General features: G+C 37.3%; 1 protein-coding gene across 1 annotated transcript in view; it reads left to right on the forward strand.

Moving 5' to 3' along the window:
- The first annotated feature begins 1,184 nt into the window (after positions 1-1,184).
- LOC306856080 (whirlin-like) overlaps positions 1,185-16,017 on the forward strand; it is an 83,547-nt gene continuing 68,714 nt past the window's right edge. Inside the window, exons 1-2 of the mRNA XM_079395088.1 lie at positions 1,185-1,756; positions 2,395-3,300. Coding sequence (XP_079251214.1) covers positions 2,566-3,300 — 735 coding nt within the window. The 5' untranslated portion in view covers positions 1,185-1,756; positions 2,395-2,565. The remainder of the gene's footprint in view (positions 1,757-2,394; positions 3,301-16,017) is intronic.

Raw genomic sequence — 16,017 nt, forward strand, 5'->3', positions numbered from 1 at the left:
TGAATACAGGGATAAAAAGTACCCCATGTGTACAATTAAATATATTTCTGTATTTTTTATGTTGTGGGCCTATATTTCTGCTGGATGTCCTGGACATCTTGTTTAGACATGGCATCATGGATTCTATGAAATACCAACAGATAAAAAAAATCAATAAGTGACTGACTCTGTTAGAAATCTTATAATGGGCCATGTTTGGATCTTCCAACCGGACAATAATCCAAACACAAACCTCAAAAACAACACAAAAATGGGTCACTGAGCACAAAACCAAGCTTCTGCTGGCCATTCCAGTCCTCTGACCTGAACCCTGTAGAAAATAAGTGGGGTGAACTGAAGAGAAGAAGCACCATCATGGAGCTGGGAATCTGAAGGATCTGGAGTGATTCTGGATGAAGGAATGGTCTCTGATTTCTTGTCAGGTGTTCTCTAACCTCATCAGGCATTATAGGATAACATTTAGAGCTGTTAAACTGGCAAATGGAGGTTTCAAAAAGTATTGAATAAAAGGGTGCCGTTAATTGTGGCCAATGTGTATTAGAGAAAAACATTTATTTCATAATGATATTTCCCCCCATTTTAAATTCTTATTATCCAGTGAAAGGTTAGATTTTTGTGAATTTTTTAAATAAAAGATCAAAAGGATTAACAATGCAGATTAATTTCCACAGCCTCCTTTGTTCATATTTACCAAGGGTGCCAATAATTCTGACCACGACTGTATATATATATATATATATATATATATATATATATATATTGATACGTACAACTTTGTTTAATTTACTTGATGTATTAAAATAAACAATAGCTGGAATAAAAAATTATATAAACTATTTAATATAAATAGAAACAAATACAAAAACAAACAGAGATTGATAAAAATAACAAAAACGCAACAAAAATACAAAAAAATGTTTGTAAAATTCAAATGAAATCGGAAAATGCAACAGTAAAAACTAATTCAATATTAATAAAAAAAAACTAAGGCTATCAGTATCTCAGTGACACTAAATAACACAGCTCTTAAAATAAGCAGATGGGCATGTGCAAGTCCTGCGCGCACCCTCTTCACTCATGTGTTGTTGGTTACTAAGCAACTTACGCGTGCCACATAAGCTGCGTCATTTCCTGTGCAGGGACGCGTTGGAGTGAGCCAGTTCAGTCTATCCCCTTGCTCCGACAGCTGAAGGCTAGACGACGAAGACAGTCGATCTCCGTGCCGTTTTACTTTGTTTCTTTGCGCACTTACGCAACGAATAACTTTCCAACCTGTTTGATTTTTTTTGTCTGTGGAATATACATGGCGCACTTTCCAAAGGACTAAAGCGCGTTTCAACTTTCTGATTTGAGCGTGCCAAAGAATAACAACTTTGCGTTTTAGTTTGAGAGCCATATCCTCCAAATACAGCACGAGTGGATTAGAACCGAACGCTGAACCGGTGCTCTACTTTTAAAACTAATCAACGGGAACGCATTCATGTGATTATGGTTGTTGTAAAGCTTTGGATTTCTGGGCAAAGATCCTAAACTCCCTCATAGGGGATTCACTGTTGACGGCAGATATATTGGAGAAGACGCACTGGCCACTTGACCCTTTTTCGCGAGCGCAAGACGCACCGGAGCGCGCTGCTTTCTGTCGGTGTTATTTGGAAGGTGCACTTTCCTGTCTAATATATGGCTTTTTATTTACGTCTTTTAGGTTCTTTCTCAAGTTCTGGCTATCATAGTTGTCGCTTTTCCAGCTAAATTCCAGGTGGTTATTTATTTTTATAAATTTAAAATGCTATGTTGATAGGATGGAATTTTTATGACTGTATTATTAAATTCATGTCCGTATGCATTAAATCATGTAGTGTTAATATTCAAACCTATCTTGCGCAATTCCATTTGTTTGTCACTAAACTTTCGATATAGCATACAACTAATAATATATCTGGTAACATTGAATGTTTATTTAAGTCGAATGAATAAATTAATATTAAATTTTTTTCATAACAGTGACAGATCACAGTGTTATCTATCCAGGTAACACATGACGTTAAATGAATGCAGCAAACATTAACTACACAAGATAACATGTAAAGCATTCCAGTTGTTATAATTAAAACTAAACATAAAAATGACATAAAACATGCCATGGTTTACTCTTGGAATTCTCTGAATTTTCCCCAAAAATGATTCTTCTTCTTAAAAACATAATGCTACCTAACATAATATTGCCTTGTTTAAATTATAACAAACAAACACAATGCAACTAGATTGCAACTAGACATTGAAATTATTATTTTTTTACAACGTGCTTGAAATGTTTATTTCAGTTCCAAACTTTTTATTTATTATATTTTGCTTTAGAATACTGGCCTAATTAGATGTATGTGTTTGGTTTTGTAGGTCCTCTGTGACCCGTTTGGTGTAATATTAATTATGACAGTGAACATCGAGGCATCGCAGTGCCATGCGCTGCTCCGCAGACTCCTGTAGACTCGGTCCCGGTGCTACTGCAATGCTCGCCGGACCCCTCCGCTTCCGCGTGGCTCTGTGATCCAGGCAAAGGGCGCGAGGATGAGCACAGACCTGGAGCGCCTGTCGCTCAACTCTTCCTCGGGCAACTCCGTGGCGTCTAGCGCGCGTACCCTTTCCGCCAACGTAAAGAAGCTTCACAACGCGCTCAACCTGCTGCTCAGCGACCTCGAGAGAGAGCAGTTCATCCACTGCCTCAACGTGTACCACTCCAAGCGTAATGTGTACGACCTGGTCCAGACGCTTAAAGTCATACTGAACGTCCCGAGCAAGCGTCAGCTTCTGCCCATGCTGCGACTGGTCATTCCGCGCTCGGACCAGCTTCTGTTCGATCAGTACACATCAGAAGGGCTCTATTTGAAATCCGACGTTCTTGCGCGCAATGGTGACCCAGACGGTTCCCACGAGGCTGCTAATTCGAGTCCAACACACGGGGCTCACTTCTCGCCTCCTTCCGCGTCTCAAGCCGCTCTGCGCGGGTCTACTGACACTATCAGCACCAGCAGCGATGGGACAGCGACTCTTATTCCTTTACTGGGAAGAAATTTCTTACCGGAGCCCCCAGGAGAGATCCGACAGGTGACCCTCAAGCGTCACAAGAGCAACGAGGGTTTGGGATTTAGCATCCGCGGAGGATCCGAGCATGGAGTTGGGATCTATGTGTCACTGGTAGAACCGGGATCACTGGCTGAAAAGGAGGGTTTGAGAATTGGAGATCAGATAATGAAAGTTAATGACAAAGTGTTTGACCGGCTCACACACGCAGAGGCAGTTAAGGTAATTTTTTCTTTTCCCCTTTAATATAATTTGTATAAATATTTTTTTATGGTTAAGTGAGTGTGAATAATATTGCTTAAATATGTGATAATTTAAAGAATGCATTTACTTATTCCTTGACTGATTCATTCACACATGCTGTTGTTGATATGGGAACCAGTTTTGTTGTCTGTCTTTGAAAAACGAAATATTACTTCACCCACAAATTGCACCTACAGATTTTGTAGCCATGTTTAGATCACTTGATTCTGGCCAGTCATTTGACCACAGGGAACTATACTCCTTCTTTCTTGATTGATTATTAATGCAAGGCAAGCAGCATTGCAGAAAGTGTCCCTTGAAGGACCAGAATGATAAATGCTCACTTTTATTGAGATGTGTCAGCCAGAAAGGCCTGTACGAATGTTGATGTTATTGATCTGTGTGTATGGATTAGCTATAGTTAAACGATTGCACGCCTTATCAATTTTGTATCAATAACATTTGCTGTCACATGAAGGTTTAGATATACTCAGTATTTCAGAGTAAAGGCATTCCATTGTGCTGTTGTCATTTAAAAGAAGAGCTGACTTTGCCTAATCCTTCACATACTCACTATTACTATCATCATAATTAATATAAAGTAAGCGCACCATTTTTGGGCCACACATGTATTGTTACTGAGATTGTGGGCTCTGTCCATGGTGCTGAAACACGCTATTTATTCTAGATTGCATTCTATTCAAAAGTTGTTGTTTTTCTTCTGAAGAATCGTTTGGTTTGTCAGTTGTATTAAGACCTGATCTTCACATGCCACAGCACAGACACCGGTGGACCTCTCAGGAGAAACTCTAGGCACCATTTCTAAAAGGGCTATTCTCTGAAGTACCCATTAGTTTCTTCTAGAAATCTAAACATTGCCAATAATAATAAGCAACCCGCTTTGATGCACTTAAAGTATATTGAAGTTCCTTAAGTGCACTTTGAGACATCTTGAAAAAGTGCTTAGACTTTCTCCAAAGGCTTCCACCAGTGTGGCAATCTGAGGAACCTCATATGAGGCCTGAATTTTAGAATTTTACAGTGATCATATTTTTAATGACATTACAAAACATGAAAGCATCTGAAAGTGAAGATAAGGCACATCCCAAGCATATTTCAAAGTACTGGCACATAGCTAGAAGCTCTGTTCCACTGATACTGCTTGTTTGACTCTCTCATACCCCTGTGTTTGGGAATCTCTGTAGAGTTGTGTGCCAAGAGAAAATTAACATGAACAGTTTGCCGCCTTTCTGTATCATTGTTTCCCTCCTTCGCTGGGGGAAAACTGGCACAAATGAACAGCAGGGTATAAATTCCTGCCATTCTGCCTTTCTTAAACAGAAGCTGGGAGAGGGGGGAGGCTGCTTCCTCCCAGTTAATCATATTGATCTGCATGAGTAAATGGACGAGCCTCTCCCCCAGGCTGAACATGACCTTCCACTTGTCTTGATGCTCTTGTTCTCATGTAATGGAGACATAGCCTGGGTAAAGACACAAGAACTGACTGAGCAGCCAGAATGGAGAGAGATAGACGGGGGTTTTGCTAGGTGCAGATAATTTCAGCACAGTGTACTTTTGATCGGTGCCTTCCTATGCTCCCTGAATGCTAGCAGGCAGAGTTATTTCTCATTTTTCTAGCAGAATGAAGAACATCTATTTTAGTTACAGTGAAGACTTCCTCTGTGCTGTGTTGACCTTTGTGATGTGTACATGAACCCTGAACGTTAGATGTTTTGCTTTTCCTTTTTCTGTCTTGGATTATTTTGGTGTTTTCAGACATAAACACCAAAGTAATACACCTTTTTGTATAGAAGTTGTGGCAACTTCACACATTCCCATGCATTCTACATACATTCTAGTTGGTGGAACTCATGGTTAAAGTAACAGTATCTGTATCGGAAATTGCATACTCTCTTTAGTGGATGCTTCTTTTGATTAAGTAATTGCTTTGGAACCAATAAAAAAGTTATTTATAGTATGAATGTAGTTCAAACATACAACATTCATCATGTTGTCATAATCATGTGACCTACCAACTGGTATACCAGTTGCTATGACATTCATGAATCCTCTCCCGTGGCCTCAAGGGATAGTGATGTTTCCAGTAAATGCACACTTAAGAATCTCACCAGAAGAAGTTGGTCATCTGGTTACTTTTTGCCTCCTGTTTGCCTGTGAAGTTCATACTAATCTTTTTGAACATGCTACTCTTTTCACATAGGCCTACAGTTTTTTTTTTTTTTTACTTTTTAGTTTTTTGTTGCCCACACTGCCTTTTAAAAATAAAGGTTCTTTATTGAAATCAGTGGTTCCATGAAGATCCTTTGACATACATGGAAACTTTACATCTCACAAAATCTCACTGAAAAACTGATAAGAACTATTCACCGAATGGTTTTTCGGGGAGCCGATGCAAAATGGTTCTACTATTGCATGGCTGTGAAACCCCACTGTGGAACATTTATATTTAAGAGTGTAAATATAGGGAAGTATGCATGTTTGGATACAGCCACTATTCTAACCTGTTGTCTGTCCATAGAAGAAAGCAAAAGAGCTGTGAGATCCAGCACAATCACAGCCAATCAATAATTGGAGCAAAATTTTAGGCAAACGCTATTTCAGAATGGGTTGAGATATCCAGTTCAGAGCCAGTGACTGGTTAGAATAAAAATAAATAATCATGTTTCTGTATCATATTGTGTCTGGTAAGGAGGTTTGTTTGTGTACACAATGTTTTGATATGAGGAAGAGGCACTCTTGCAGGTGGTTGAGCTGGACTGACATAATTATTTCTCTGCCTGTGTCTTCTAAACTTTTCTTTGTATGTCTAGTTGTCTGTCTGTCAGCTGTCTCCATCTCTCTCTGTGGGTCTTCAGACTCCATGATGAGAATGGATTGTACATGCTGTAGGTGACCTGTTTGCATCATCTTTAAAGGCTATATTGAATGCATGTGATACCCTTTGGCATCTCATGATTGGTTGGTCTGTCCGCATGGCCTTCAGTGTTTTTTCACAGGGCTGCTATGATAGCCCATATGATCAGTGGTCTTTCCTCATCTTCTGTTTCAAGGGTGACCCCATATAAGAGCACCTGTTAAGTCGAGTTGATTGAATCTTAATGCTGGGACTTCCAGGGCGCCCATAGCTCAAACTTAGAGGAGGTTGCCTCTTGCCTTTGTCTTTGTCTTGACACTGAGAGATGATTAAGACAGAACTGTTTACCAGCTAACAGTCAAATTCTGCTTTGCAATCTCAGTTTGAGCCAGGCTAGAAGATCCATCACTAGACCAATGCCTCTAACCTTAAATGTCCACTTGTGCAGAGCTGAGTGAGCATTTTCAATTCGTTCATGGAAGCTGAGCCGCAAGTTTGTTCAGGGCATTGAGATATTGACAGCAGAGCAGTACATGCAGTGATGGAATCAAAAAGTTGAGAAATACTAAATGTGATGCAAAAAAGGAGGGTGGCCATCACTGTGAGAAGATGGCAGTGGCATCTATCATAATTTAATTTATAGTGGATTTAGTACATGAATCACATTGTTGCAAAATACTGTATTTAAATGCTTTCTTTGACACTGTGTATAGTTATGTCAATTAAAGGGGTCATCGGATGCCCATTTTCCACAAGTTGATATGATTCTTCTGGGTCTTAATGAAAAGTCTATAACATACTTTGGTTAAAATTTCTCAATGGTAGTGTAAAAAACACCTCCTTTACTCTCAATAATCAAAATCAGTCAAAATCAGCTCTGTTTTCATCAAGCCATTATAGTCCATGTTGCTTTAAATGCTAATGAGCTCTGCTGACCCCATCCCTCTCTTCCGTGGGGTGACGAAAAGACTGTAAACTTCAGCCGTCGTGAAACTGGCTAAATAGCATATATTAGGAAAGGCGATTTGCAAAGATTCATAAAAATCCTTATACTCACTTCTCCTGTAGATGAAGCTGGATCACGAATGATTCGCGCAAACATAGGCACATTTATGTAGATCGTGATCGGCACATTCCCTTCAAAACGAAAGTAACATTAATCCACTGCGTCTTCAGCGGCTCAGATGTCGGGAGTAAAGGACGACTGCTATATTCATTTACATCCAACAACTAAACACCTCAATCGCTTAATCGGAGACATCTAGTCGACACAATGGCGGACAGCTCTCAGCTCACTCAGGGCGGGTCTAAGGTAAGACGGCCTTGTCGATCAACTATCGTGGGAGCGGCCTGTGCAGAACTATGTCATTCTGACAGGAGTCTCAGAACAGCCTGATTTGAGAGAGGGCATTTTAAAATAGGGATTTAAAAAAAATATTAAATATATTAAATTTGATCATTATAGGATGGATGTGCGTACACACTTCCAACACACATTTATTTTCAAACAACTTGTAAAGTGAATTTTGCATCCGATGACCCCTTTTAAGTCACACTTAAAAGGATAGTCCACTCAAAAATAAAACATGCTGCAACCATTTACTCACCCTCAAGTCTTTCCAAACCTTCATGAGTTTCTTCTGTGGAAAACAATAGAAGATATTTGAAGAATGTTGGTTACAAAGCAGTTTAGCTGCTATTGACATCCATTATTTTTGACCCTATAATGGAAGTCTTTGTAAACTATCCATTTACAAAGCTCTGAATTTCATTGCATTAGATATAAAATATCAAACCAAGTGTCTGTGATTTTGGTGAATGGCTTTTCTCAGCACTAACTTTACTTTTCTGAGACACTTTTAAACGTATTTTTAACCAACTGGTCTTGGTGTCATTTTTCTTGGTTCTAGGAAGTCAGTTCCCTCAGCAGAAAACCAGTAGTGTAGTTCATCATATAAATATACAGAATAAACAAGATTTGTGTCTTCATTCTGAACAATATATCTACTACTTTGAATATTTAAACCTAACAATCTTTTTTTTTGTGGAATGTCTTAACTGAAATGGGCTACTATAATTATTTTGATATTTTCTTATATAATGCAAATACGTTTATCACATTCATGGCTAAAGTGTCCAAATATAGAGCTGTCATGTTAATGCTTGTGAATGATATAAAATGTTAAAATAAAAAATTTAACACACAATTTTATTTTAATCACAGTTAACACACACACATTTATGTAGTCGTGCTACCTAATGTGAACTTTTCTGTTTTTGTGCTGTAGAAAGCTGTAAAGGGATAGTTCACCCAAAAATGAAAATTGTCATTGATCGTTCCAAACCAGTAAGAACTTCATTCATCTTCAGAACACAAATTGAGATATTTTTGATGAAATCCGAGAGCTTTCTGACCCTGAGCAATGCAATTACCACATTCAAGGCCCAGAAAGGTAGTAAGGACATCATTAAAATAGTCCATGTGACATCAGTGGTTCTCTTTCATGTCTGTCTTCGATGCGTGTTATTTTTGTTTTTTTGCACACACCATTATTCTCGTTGCTTCATATAATAAATGTTGAACCACTGATTACCTTACTACATTTCCGGGCCTTGAACATGTCAGTTGTGTTGCTGTCTATGCAGGGTCAGAAAGCTCTCAGATTTCATCAAAAGTATCTTCACAAAGGTCTTAAGGGGTTGGACGACATGCAGGGTGAGTAATTAATGACAGAATTTTCAGTTTTGGGTGAACTCTCTCTTTAAATGGAAAATGTTGAACATAAGTGTTACATATTTTTTATTTTATTTCCTTAAGCTTTTAGTTCCTTCTTATTGACAAGAAAAGTATGTAGAGAGTCAAATTCATCACTTCAAATCTGAATAATTGTGATTATTTCAAAGTGTTTGAATGGTCAGACAGCAGTACTTTACAGGCACACTTGCATTTACAAAGGTAGACTGCTTTCAGTTCATCTTGCATTGAGTGGGTTTACACCGACGTAAACATGGGATATATTTTTTCCATTGCCCAACTTCCCAACAAAGTAAAACAGGTTAATGAGAGAATGGTGGAAGGGAGAGAGTCTTTCCCCCATCTCTCCATTCTCTTATTCACTGGCTTTTCTTCATTAAATGAAACTTAAAGCTGCATATCAGTGTTTTTCATATAATTTCTTTTCTCAGCCTCTCAGCTGATTGTCTCAGATTAGGCGGAACACATTTTAAGTCCTAGCTCTCAATATGATCTCTTGTTCATTACATGGGCATAGAGCAGGTGACTGACTGTCCCTTGTATTCTTCATCTTGATTTAGCCTCACCATAAAATGGAGAATATACACTGCCTTTCTCTGACAGACCTCATCAATTTGAGGCAGGGCACGATTGATGCTCACTCATTACACCCTGTTGGGGACCTGTTGATATATGGCTGACAGACTGCAGATCATTGGCCCGCATTTCTGTGATTTTAAGACCACCTTCTCACAGCATGTGATATCTTTGATATATTGATCCCAGATTTGTTGCTTTTGTGTTTGTGAAATGATTCTGATAAATCACATGCCTGTTGGTTTTAAGGGTCTGTAGGTATGATGCTGGTAAGGGTCACATTTGGCAAATTCTTTGTGACTTGTAATCAAAGTTCTAGTTTATCAGTATGTTTATTTGTCAAATGGATTTGGATTTGACTTTAAGTAGGAAAGATAAAAGCTGCTGAATATCTGATAAATCTATTCGCATTCAGTATGTCTGGCATGTTGCACGTGAAAGCACAGTGCAGTAAAATTAGTTATTCACTTGCCAAAATACTTTCTAGACATTTTTATGGCTCTTAAGCCATTTTTGGTTTTTAAATTACTATACATATAAAGCAATTTTAGATGAATGAACCTCCCACTCACGTCTTGTTTTCTAGCTCTTTCTTTCGCATTCACTCGCTCGCACACATACACAAGCGCTGAATTATTGTGAAGGGAAAAAGCAACGCCCAGACTTGACATGGCAGTCTTTCTTTCATGCTGCAGAGAACTCGGGCTGGTTTTCTTTATATATTTATTTTCAGACTAATGTAGTGACACACAGCATAAAATCCTCCACAAACCACACCAGGAAATGAGTTCGAGCTTTAGTCTGGTTACACAATCCTAGTATAATGTAGATTGAAATAATCGGTTGTTCTTGACGACAGGATTTTAAAGACAGTTTGGATGGCAAAGAAACATGTTGAGAATTTGATGGTTCCTAGTGAAAACTAAATAGGTTTGTTTCCCTTACTAAGTTATTGGACCTATATCACAGTAATATGTATATTTATGCTTTTATCCAAAGCAGACTGTACTGCATTCAAAATTTAATAAAGAAAAATTAAATAATATTATGTATTTGCTCACTCTTACCTTGTTTACTGTACAGTGATAACATTTAATGCACCAACTAGGCTACACGGTGTTTACAACCAACCTCTGCTCACAAGTGACTTGTTCCTGTGTGTTTTGTGGTTGCAATATAATTAGCAATTTGAGCAGTAGAAGCTTGTAGCTAATTAATAGGACTCTCCACCCTGTTTTTGCCTTTCATCTCCTCTGTCCTCGTTTGAGCCTTAAAGGAAGACCTAAGCATGTCATTTAATACTTTTGAGCCTGACCCCTCCCCCGCGTCCCATACCCAGCATCCCATTGTCCTGTTTGGACCCAGGCCATCTGTTGCACAAGCTCTTGTATCTGCAGCATGACCTGCTGCCTCTTAAAAGAGAGAATAGTTGAAGACATGAATTTAGCTATATCCACATTTCTAATGAGACAGTGCAGTATTGATGATATGGTGATCTCTTGGCTTTGATCTCTCATTGGCCAACACCTCTGTCATGGACTCCTGTTGGTAAATAATTAAATAAGCTCCACCTTGTCTCAACATGTACACTACTAATGTCAGACATATAGATAGGAAAAGAGAAGAGTGTGATGTGGATACTCTTGCAGGAAACTGGATTTAACTGATTTTATTTATAAAAAAAAACGTATTGTGGTGTTATTGTTAAAAAATAATAATAATATAAATATCATAATTCTATAACTATTTTCTAGTATAAATATTAAAATGTATTTCAAATTAAAAGTAAACAAAATGCACACACATGCATATAAATGTATGTGTGTTTTTTGTTTATTTAGAATTTAATATATATATAAAACATGCACACATACAAATTAATATTTTTGTAAATTATTCCATATATAAAATATATATATTTTTTAATATTTTAAAATGTATTAAACGACTACAAAATGATATATATTGAATCATCTCCCCATTTTTCTCTCTCCTTCTCCTCCCGACTTTTTCCCCCTCTTACATACATGCCTTGAATGCAAAACTCAGTTTTCTGCATTATATATGCCCTGCTCATCTTTAAAAGCATGGTTACACACACATGCATTCGTCATATAAACTCGGGCCCATCCATATAAGTATATAGATTTTTATAGAAGATTTTTATTGATCAAATGACATTTGTTAGGACACATACACATAGCGCCGCAGACAAACCTACATCACACGGGCCTGGATTTTTTTCTGCGCAAGTGTACTTGGATGTGTGTGCATGATCACTGGCAAAAGCACAGGAAATTAGCAAGCACAACATGAATCGTCAGCATGTGGGTTTGTTTTGTTTGTTCCATCTGGTTTTTAGTGTCATGTGACTCTCTAATGACTGGTCTTTAGAGTTTGTTGAATATAGCAGCAAAAGTAACCATATGAGCTTTGCCACTGAGACCGTCTGTTGGGTAAAAACCCATTAAATGACTAAATGGCCATCACTCTCTGAGTGAAGTTCACACTGAGCCTCAGTCTATGAACCACTCTTACCCAGAGTGCCCACACTTGCCTATTTTCGCCGCTGCGTGTGAGGGATGGCAGTAATTGACCTACGAAGGTTACTTTCATGTAGTTTTCTCTTTTATCTGTGTGCTATCCAGCCTCTGTCACTGTCATCTGCCCTAGTTGTCTGTATGTATTCAGCATCCAGATTAATCATCAGCTCGCAGCCTATCGATCTGGAGTTTATTGGCAGAGGACATCGTTTCTGATTTGCTCGACGGGTTTATAGCTGGCACTGTTCACCAGATGCATCTGCTAATTGACTCTCTCTTTCTATGGTTTGTTTGCATGCTAGGTCAGGTCACTGGGCCTATGGGCACCAGCTCACTGCCCAGTTTGTCAACACGCAGCATTAAAATACCACAACACACCATCCTCATGGAGACCGTGTGTGGTGCTTTTTATACTGATATGTATTTGAAATGTCTTGTTTACTTGTCCAGTTCCATGACATTCTGTCTGCCCAGTTTTGTGGTCTGGAAAAGAAATACTTATGGATTAACTAATACAATTTTAGTTATTAAAATAATTTATATTATTAGAATGCAATTTTATTGATACATTTTAATAATGTTTTTTAATTAATGCACATTTAAAAAAATAATTATTAAATAATTTTTTATGTGTGTTAAAAAAATAAGATATTAAAAGCAAAAGTTATGAAGCTAAAAAGTTCAAATAAGTGTAAAATAAAAATGTAATTGAAACTATCTAATTTGTTTACGTTAGATATTTAATTGTACCATTAAATGTAAATTTTTTCTATTTCACATTTAAATAGTCTTTACAGCCTTAAAAAAATACTAATAATTTAATAATAATGTTAAGTGTAATCTTTAGCAGATAAAAATTCATATTTAATTTTATTATATTGTGATGCCCAAATTCAGGTGTAGCATTAAAACATTTATTATTGTTATTATGTATGTATGTATGTATGATTGAAGACCTCTGCAGTTCAGTATAGCTAAAGTGCCTTCTGATTGATGTGTAGAATTTTTTTAAAACATACTTATTACACAATTATAATCTAAAATAAATTACATATTTTGTATAATCGCCCCATCCTGTTTCTGTCTTCCTCTTGATTCTTTTTTTTAATTGATTAAACTGTATTTTATTTGCATACTTTCCATGCCTTAATACAAAATCCAGTTTTCTGCATTATTATCTTTAACTGAATGGTCTCACACACACAATTTATTTATTCATTTATTTAATGACACAATATTAAAATCTAAAACACGTGTGTGTGTGTGTGTGTATATTGGATAATGTCCCAACCCCCTGTTTGAAATAGATGTTAAGTATTGACACATTTGATTATAACTGTGATGGGTTGAATGTTCAGTCAGATTTAAGGAATATATCCTTTTTAATCTGTTGACGTTCTGGGACTCTGTTATAGAATAGTGCTTAAAACTACTTAAAGCTGTCCTCCCTGAAGGATCAGGTCTGTTATCTTACTCAAAGGAATTATATTCAGATGAGAGGAATGACACATTGTTTGGTCACTGAGGATTTAGATATAGAGAGATAATTAAGATGTTTCGGTCAGATTATTAAAATCACTCTTCAGTGAGGATGTGCTTCAAAAGGACTCAAAAGAAAAGAATTCAATTCCCCAAAACGGAATGTTTTCCCCTCCGATATGAGGAAATGAATAGAGGAAAGGGGTCAGAGGCATATGGAGATATTAATTCTGCACAGATGTGTGCAGGGTCATGAAGGGGCGCTATGTTTTATTATAACTCCCCTGGATTATGATGGAATGGCAGAAGCTGCTGTACCAGAGGACTTCAGTCCGCACCGGGTCCAGATAATTGATTTTAATCTGAGGTTTATGTTTCAGCAAATGTCCGGAAAAATGAGTTCTGTTTGTGGAAATGATGTCTAGCCTTCAGATCAGTGTTAGAGGTAAATATCCTTCATCCCATCCTGGAGGAGTTCAGACCTCGTCGTTGTCGCAAAATACTGCATCCCAAACCATGGACGCAGGCTGATGAGTTTTTCCCTGTGGATCGCTGCCAGTGGAAGCTGCCAACAACATTCATCTCCACAGGCTGGCTGGACCTTAAAGGCCTTGCATCAGGGAAAATAACAGAATCTGGGGGAATTTTCTGCCTAGAGGAGGGTGGGGGCGCCGGGTTGTTGAGATTTATGATTGAAGGGCACTATAATGAGAGGGCATGGATTTGATAAGTGATATAATTGTTCTGCCACTCAGGATCAGTAGACGACATGCTCATATGTTCTTCATGAGCGGTGTGGGTTACTGAAAGATACAGACTGCTCACGCCTGATAATACAGTTTTCTGAGTGCATGATCCAGTCAATCTGATGTGGTGGTTAAAGAGGTTTTGTAGTTTTGCACACTGATTTTTTTCTCTATAGTCTCTTTTCTATCTTTATGGCACTAATTTTTCCCAAGGGTGGTGTGACGGAGTGGATAAAGCTTAGAATGTGTAATCAAACGGTGGTTGGTTCGATTCCCACAAGTAGTAAGCCATAAGCTTTCACAGTTTTGCCCTTGAGCAAAACACTTAACCTCAAGTTGCTTGAAGGGAAATAATTCCAGCAGCTACCTTTTTACAGACTTACCTACATGTGTAAAATTCACCACAATGATGCTAGGATGTCCTAGGGTGAGGAGATAAATGTGTGTGTGTCGAAGACTACAAGTCCCATTTTGGTGTCCGCATCAAATTAAACTTACAAAAGTTATTTTATACACACAAATGCAAGTATATTGTCATCTTTAATGTTTCAAATAACTTTTGTGAAAAAAGTTAAAATATCAAAATATGGGTGAAATAATGTTCTGTCACCATTCAGCATAACAGATATTTATGTAAAAATTAAACACAATTTTCCTGACCTGAACGTATAAAAACAATAATAATAAAAAAATATATATATATATATATATGTGTACAGTGAAAAAAGCTTTAATAAACTTATATTGTTTTGATGCTTGAAAACCCCATTTTGTATTTGAAGATGGAAAATATATATTATATATTTTTCATTTTTATATTTCATATAAAATATTTGAAAAATATTTAAATTTTCCTTTTTAAAATTATTTTTATAATTATATATTTTTCTACAAAATGAAAATATGCATAAAGTTGGAAAAAGTATGATCTGCTTACGCCTCAGTGATAGTTATATTTAGGGGTGGGCCTTCATACTTTTTTCAAAAAATCTGTTTTCATTATATGCAATTCATCACATTTTAAATATTTACATTCACCTGTTTAGACTATCAGAAGTTATTTTTGTAAATTCAACTAAACTTCAAATGTGAACCATCTAGATAACTTTTTTTTTTTTTTTTTTTTTTTTAAATTAAATCTAGAAGGCTATGCAATGATAAATTAGATGCTGCTTGTAGCAAGCACACAAGTGTACTGTAAGTTGCATAATAATGCTGTAAATAACTGCTTACTTTTAAGAGCTGTGAATGTTGACTAATATCGCTGTCCTCTTGAAATGCATCTCTAGAGCACTTTGTTTTGTCCTTCTTCGCGTTTCTTTTTTTACTCCCTGTTCGACATTGGGCAGGAGGCCCAGTGGTGTTAATGTAGATCTAGTCCTTGGTTCTGACCCACATTAACCCACCCGCATAGGTTCAGACAGGGTGGTGTGCTGAGTAAGCAAAATCTCCTTTCTCTTTCTTACTGAAAGAATCAAAGCTTCGCTCCACAAGGGATGGAAGCGTTTGCACAGCAGTTAGCCATCTGTTTCTAATATCTCTCTATTATATGTACTTTCGCGATGAATAGCGGTTTGAGGAATGCTGGCAAGACACCAGAGCATATTTATCCCTCTCAATTTTCCTCCATATTATTCCTCCCTCCCCAGCTGTTTACAGCTCCAAGGCACATGTGTGCAGTATTAAGGATTTTTGCCATGCTTTCTTGCAGCTTTTTCTGGA

The sequence above is a fragment of the Barbus barbus genome (assembly GCF_936440315.1).
Source record: "Barbus barbus genome assembly, chromosome: 36".
In the NCBI taxonomy this organism is placed as follows: Eukaryota; Metazoa; Chordata; class Actinopteri; order Cypriniformes; family Cyprinidae; genus Barbus; species Barbus barbus.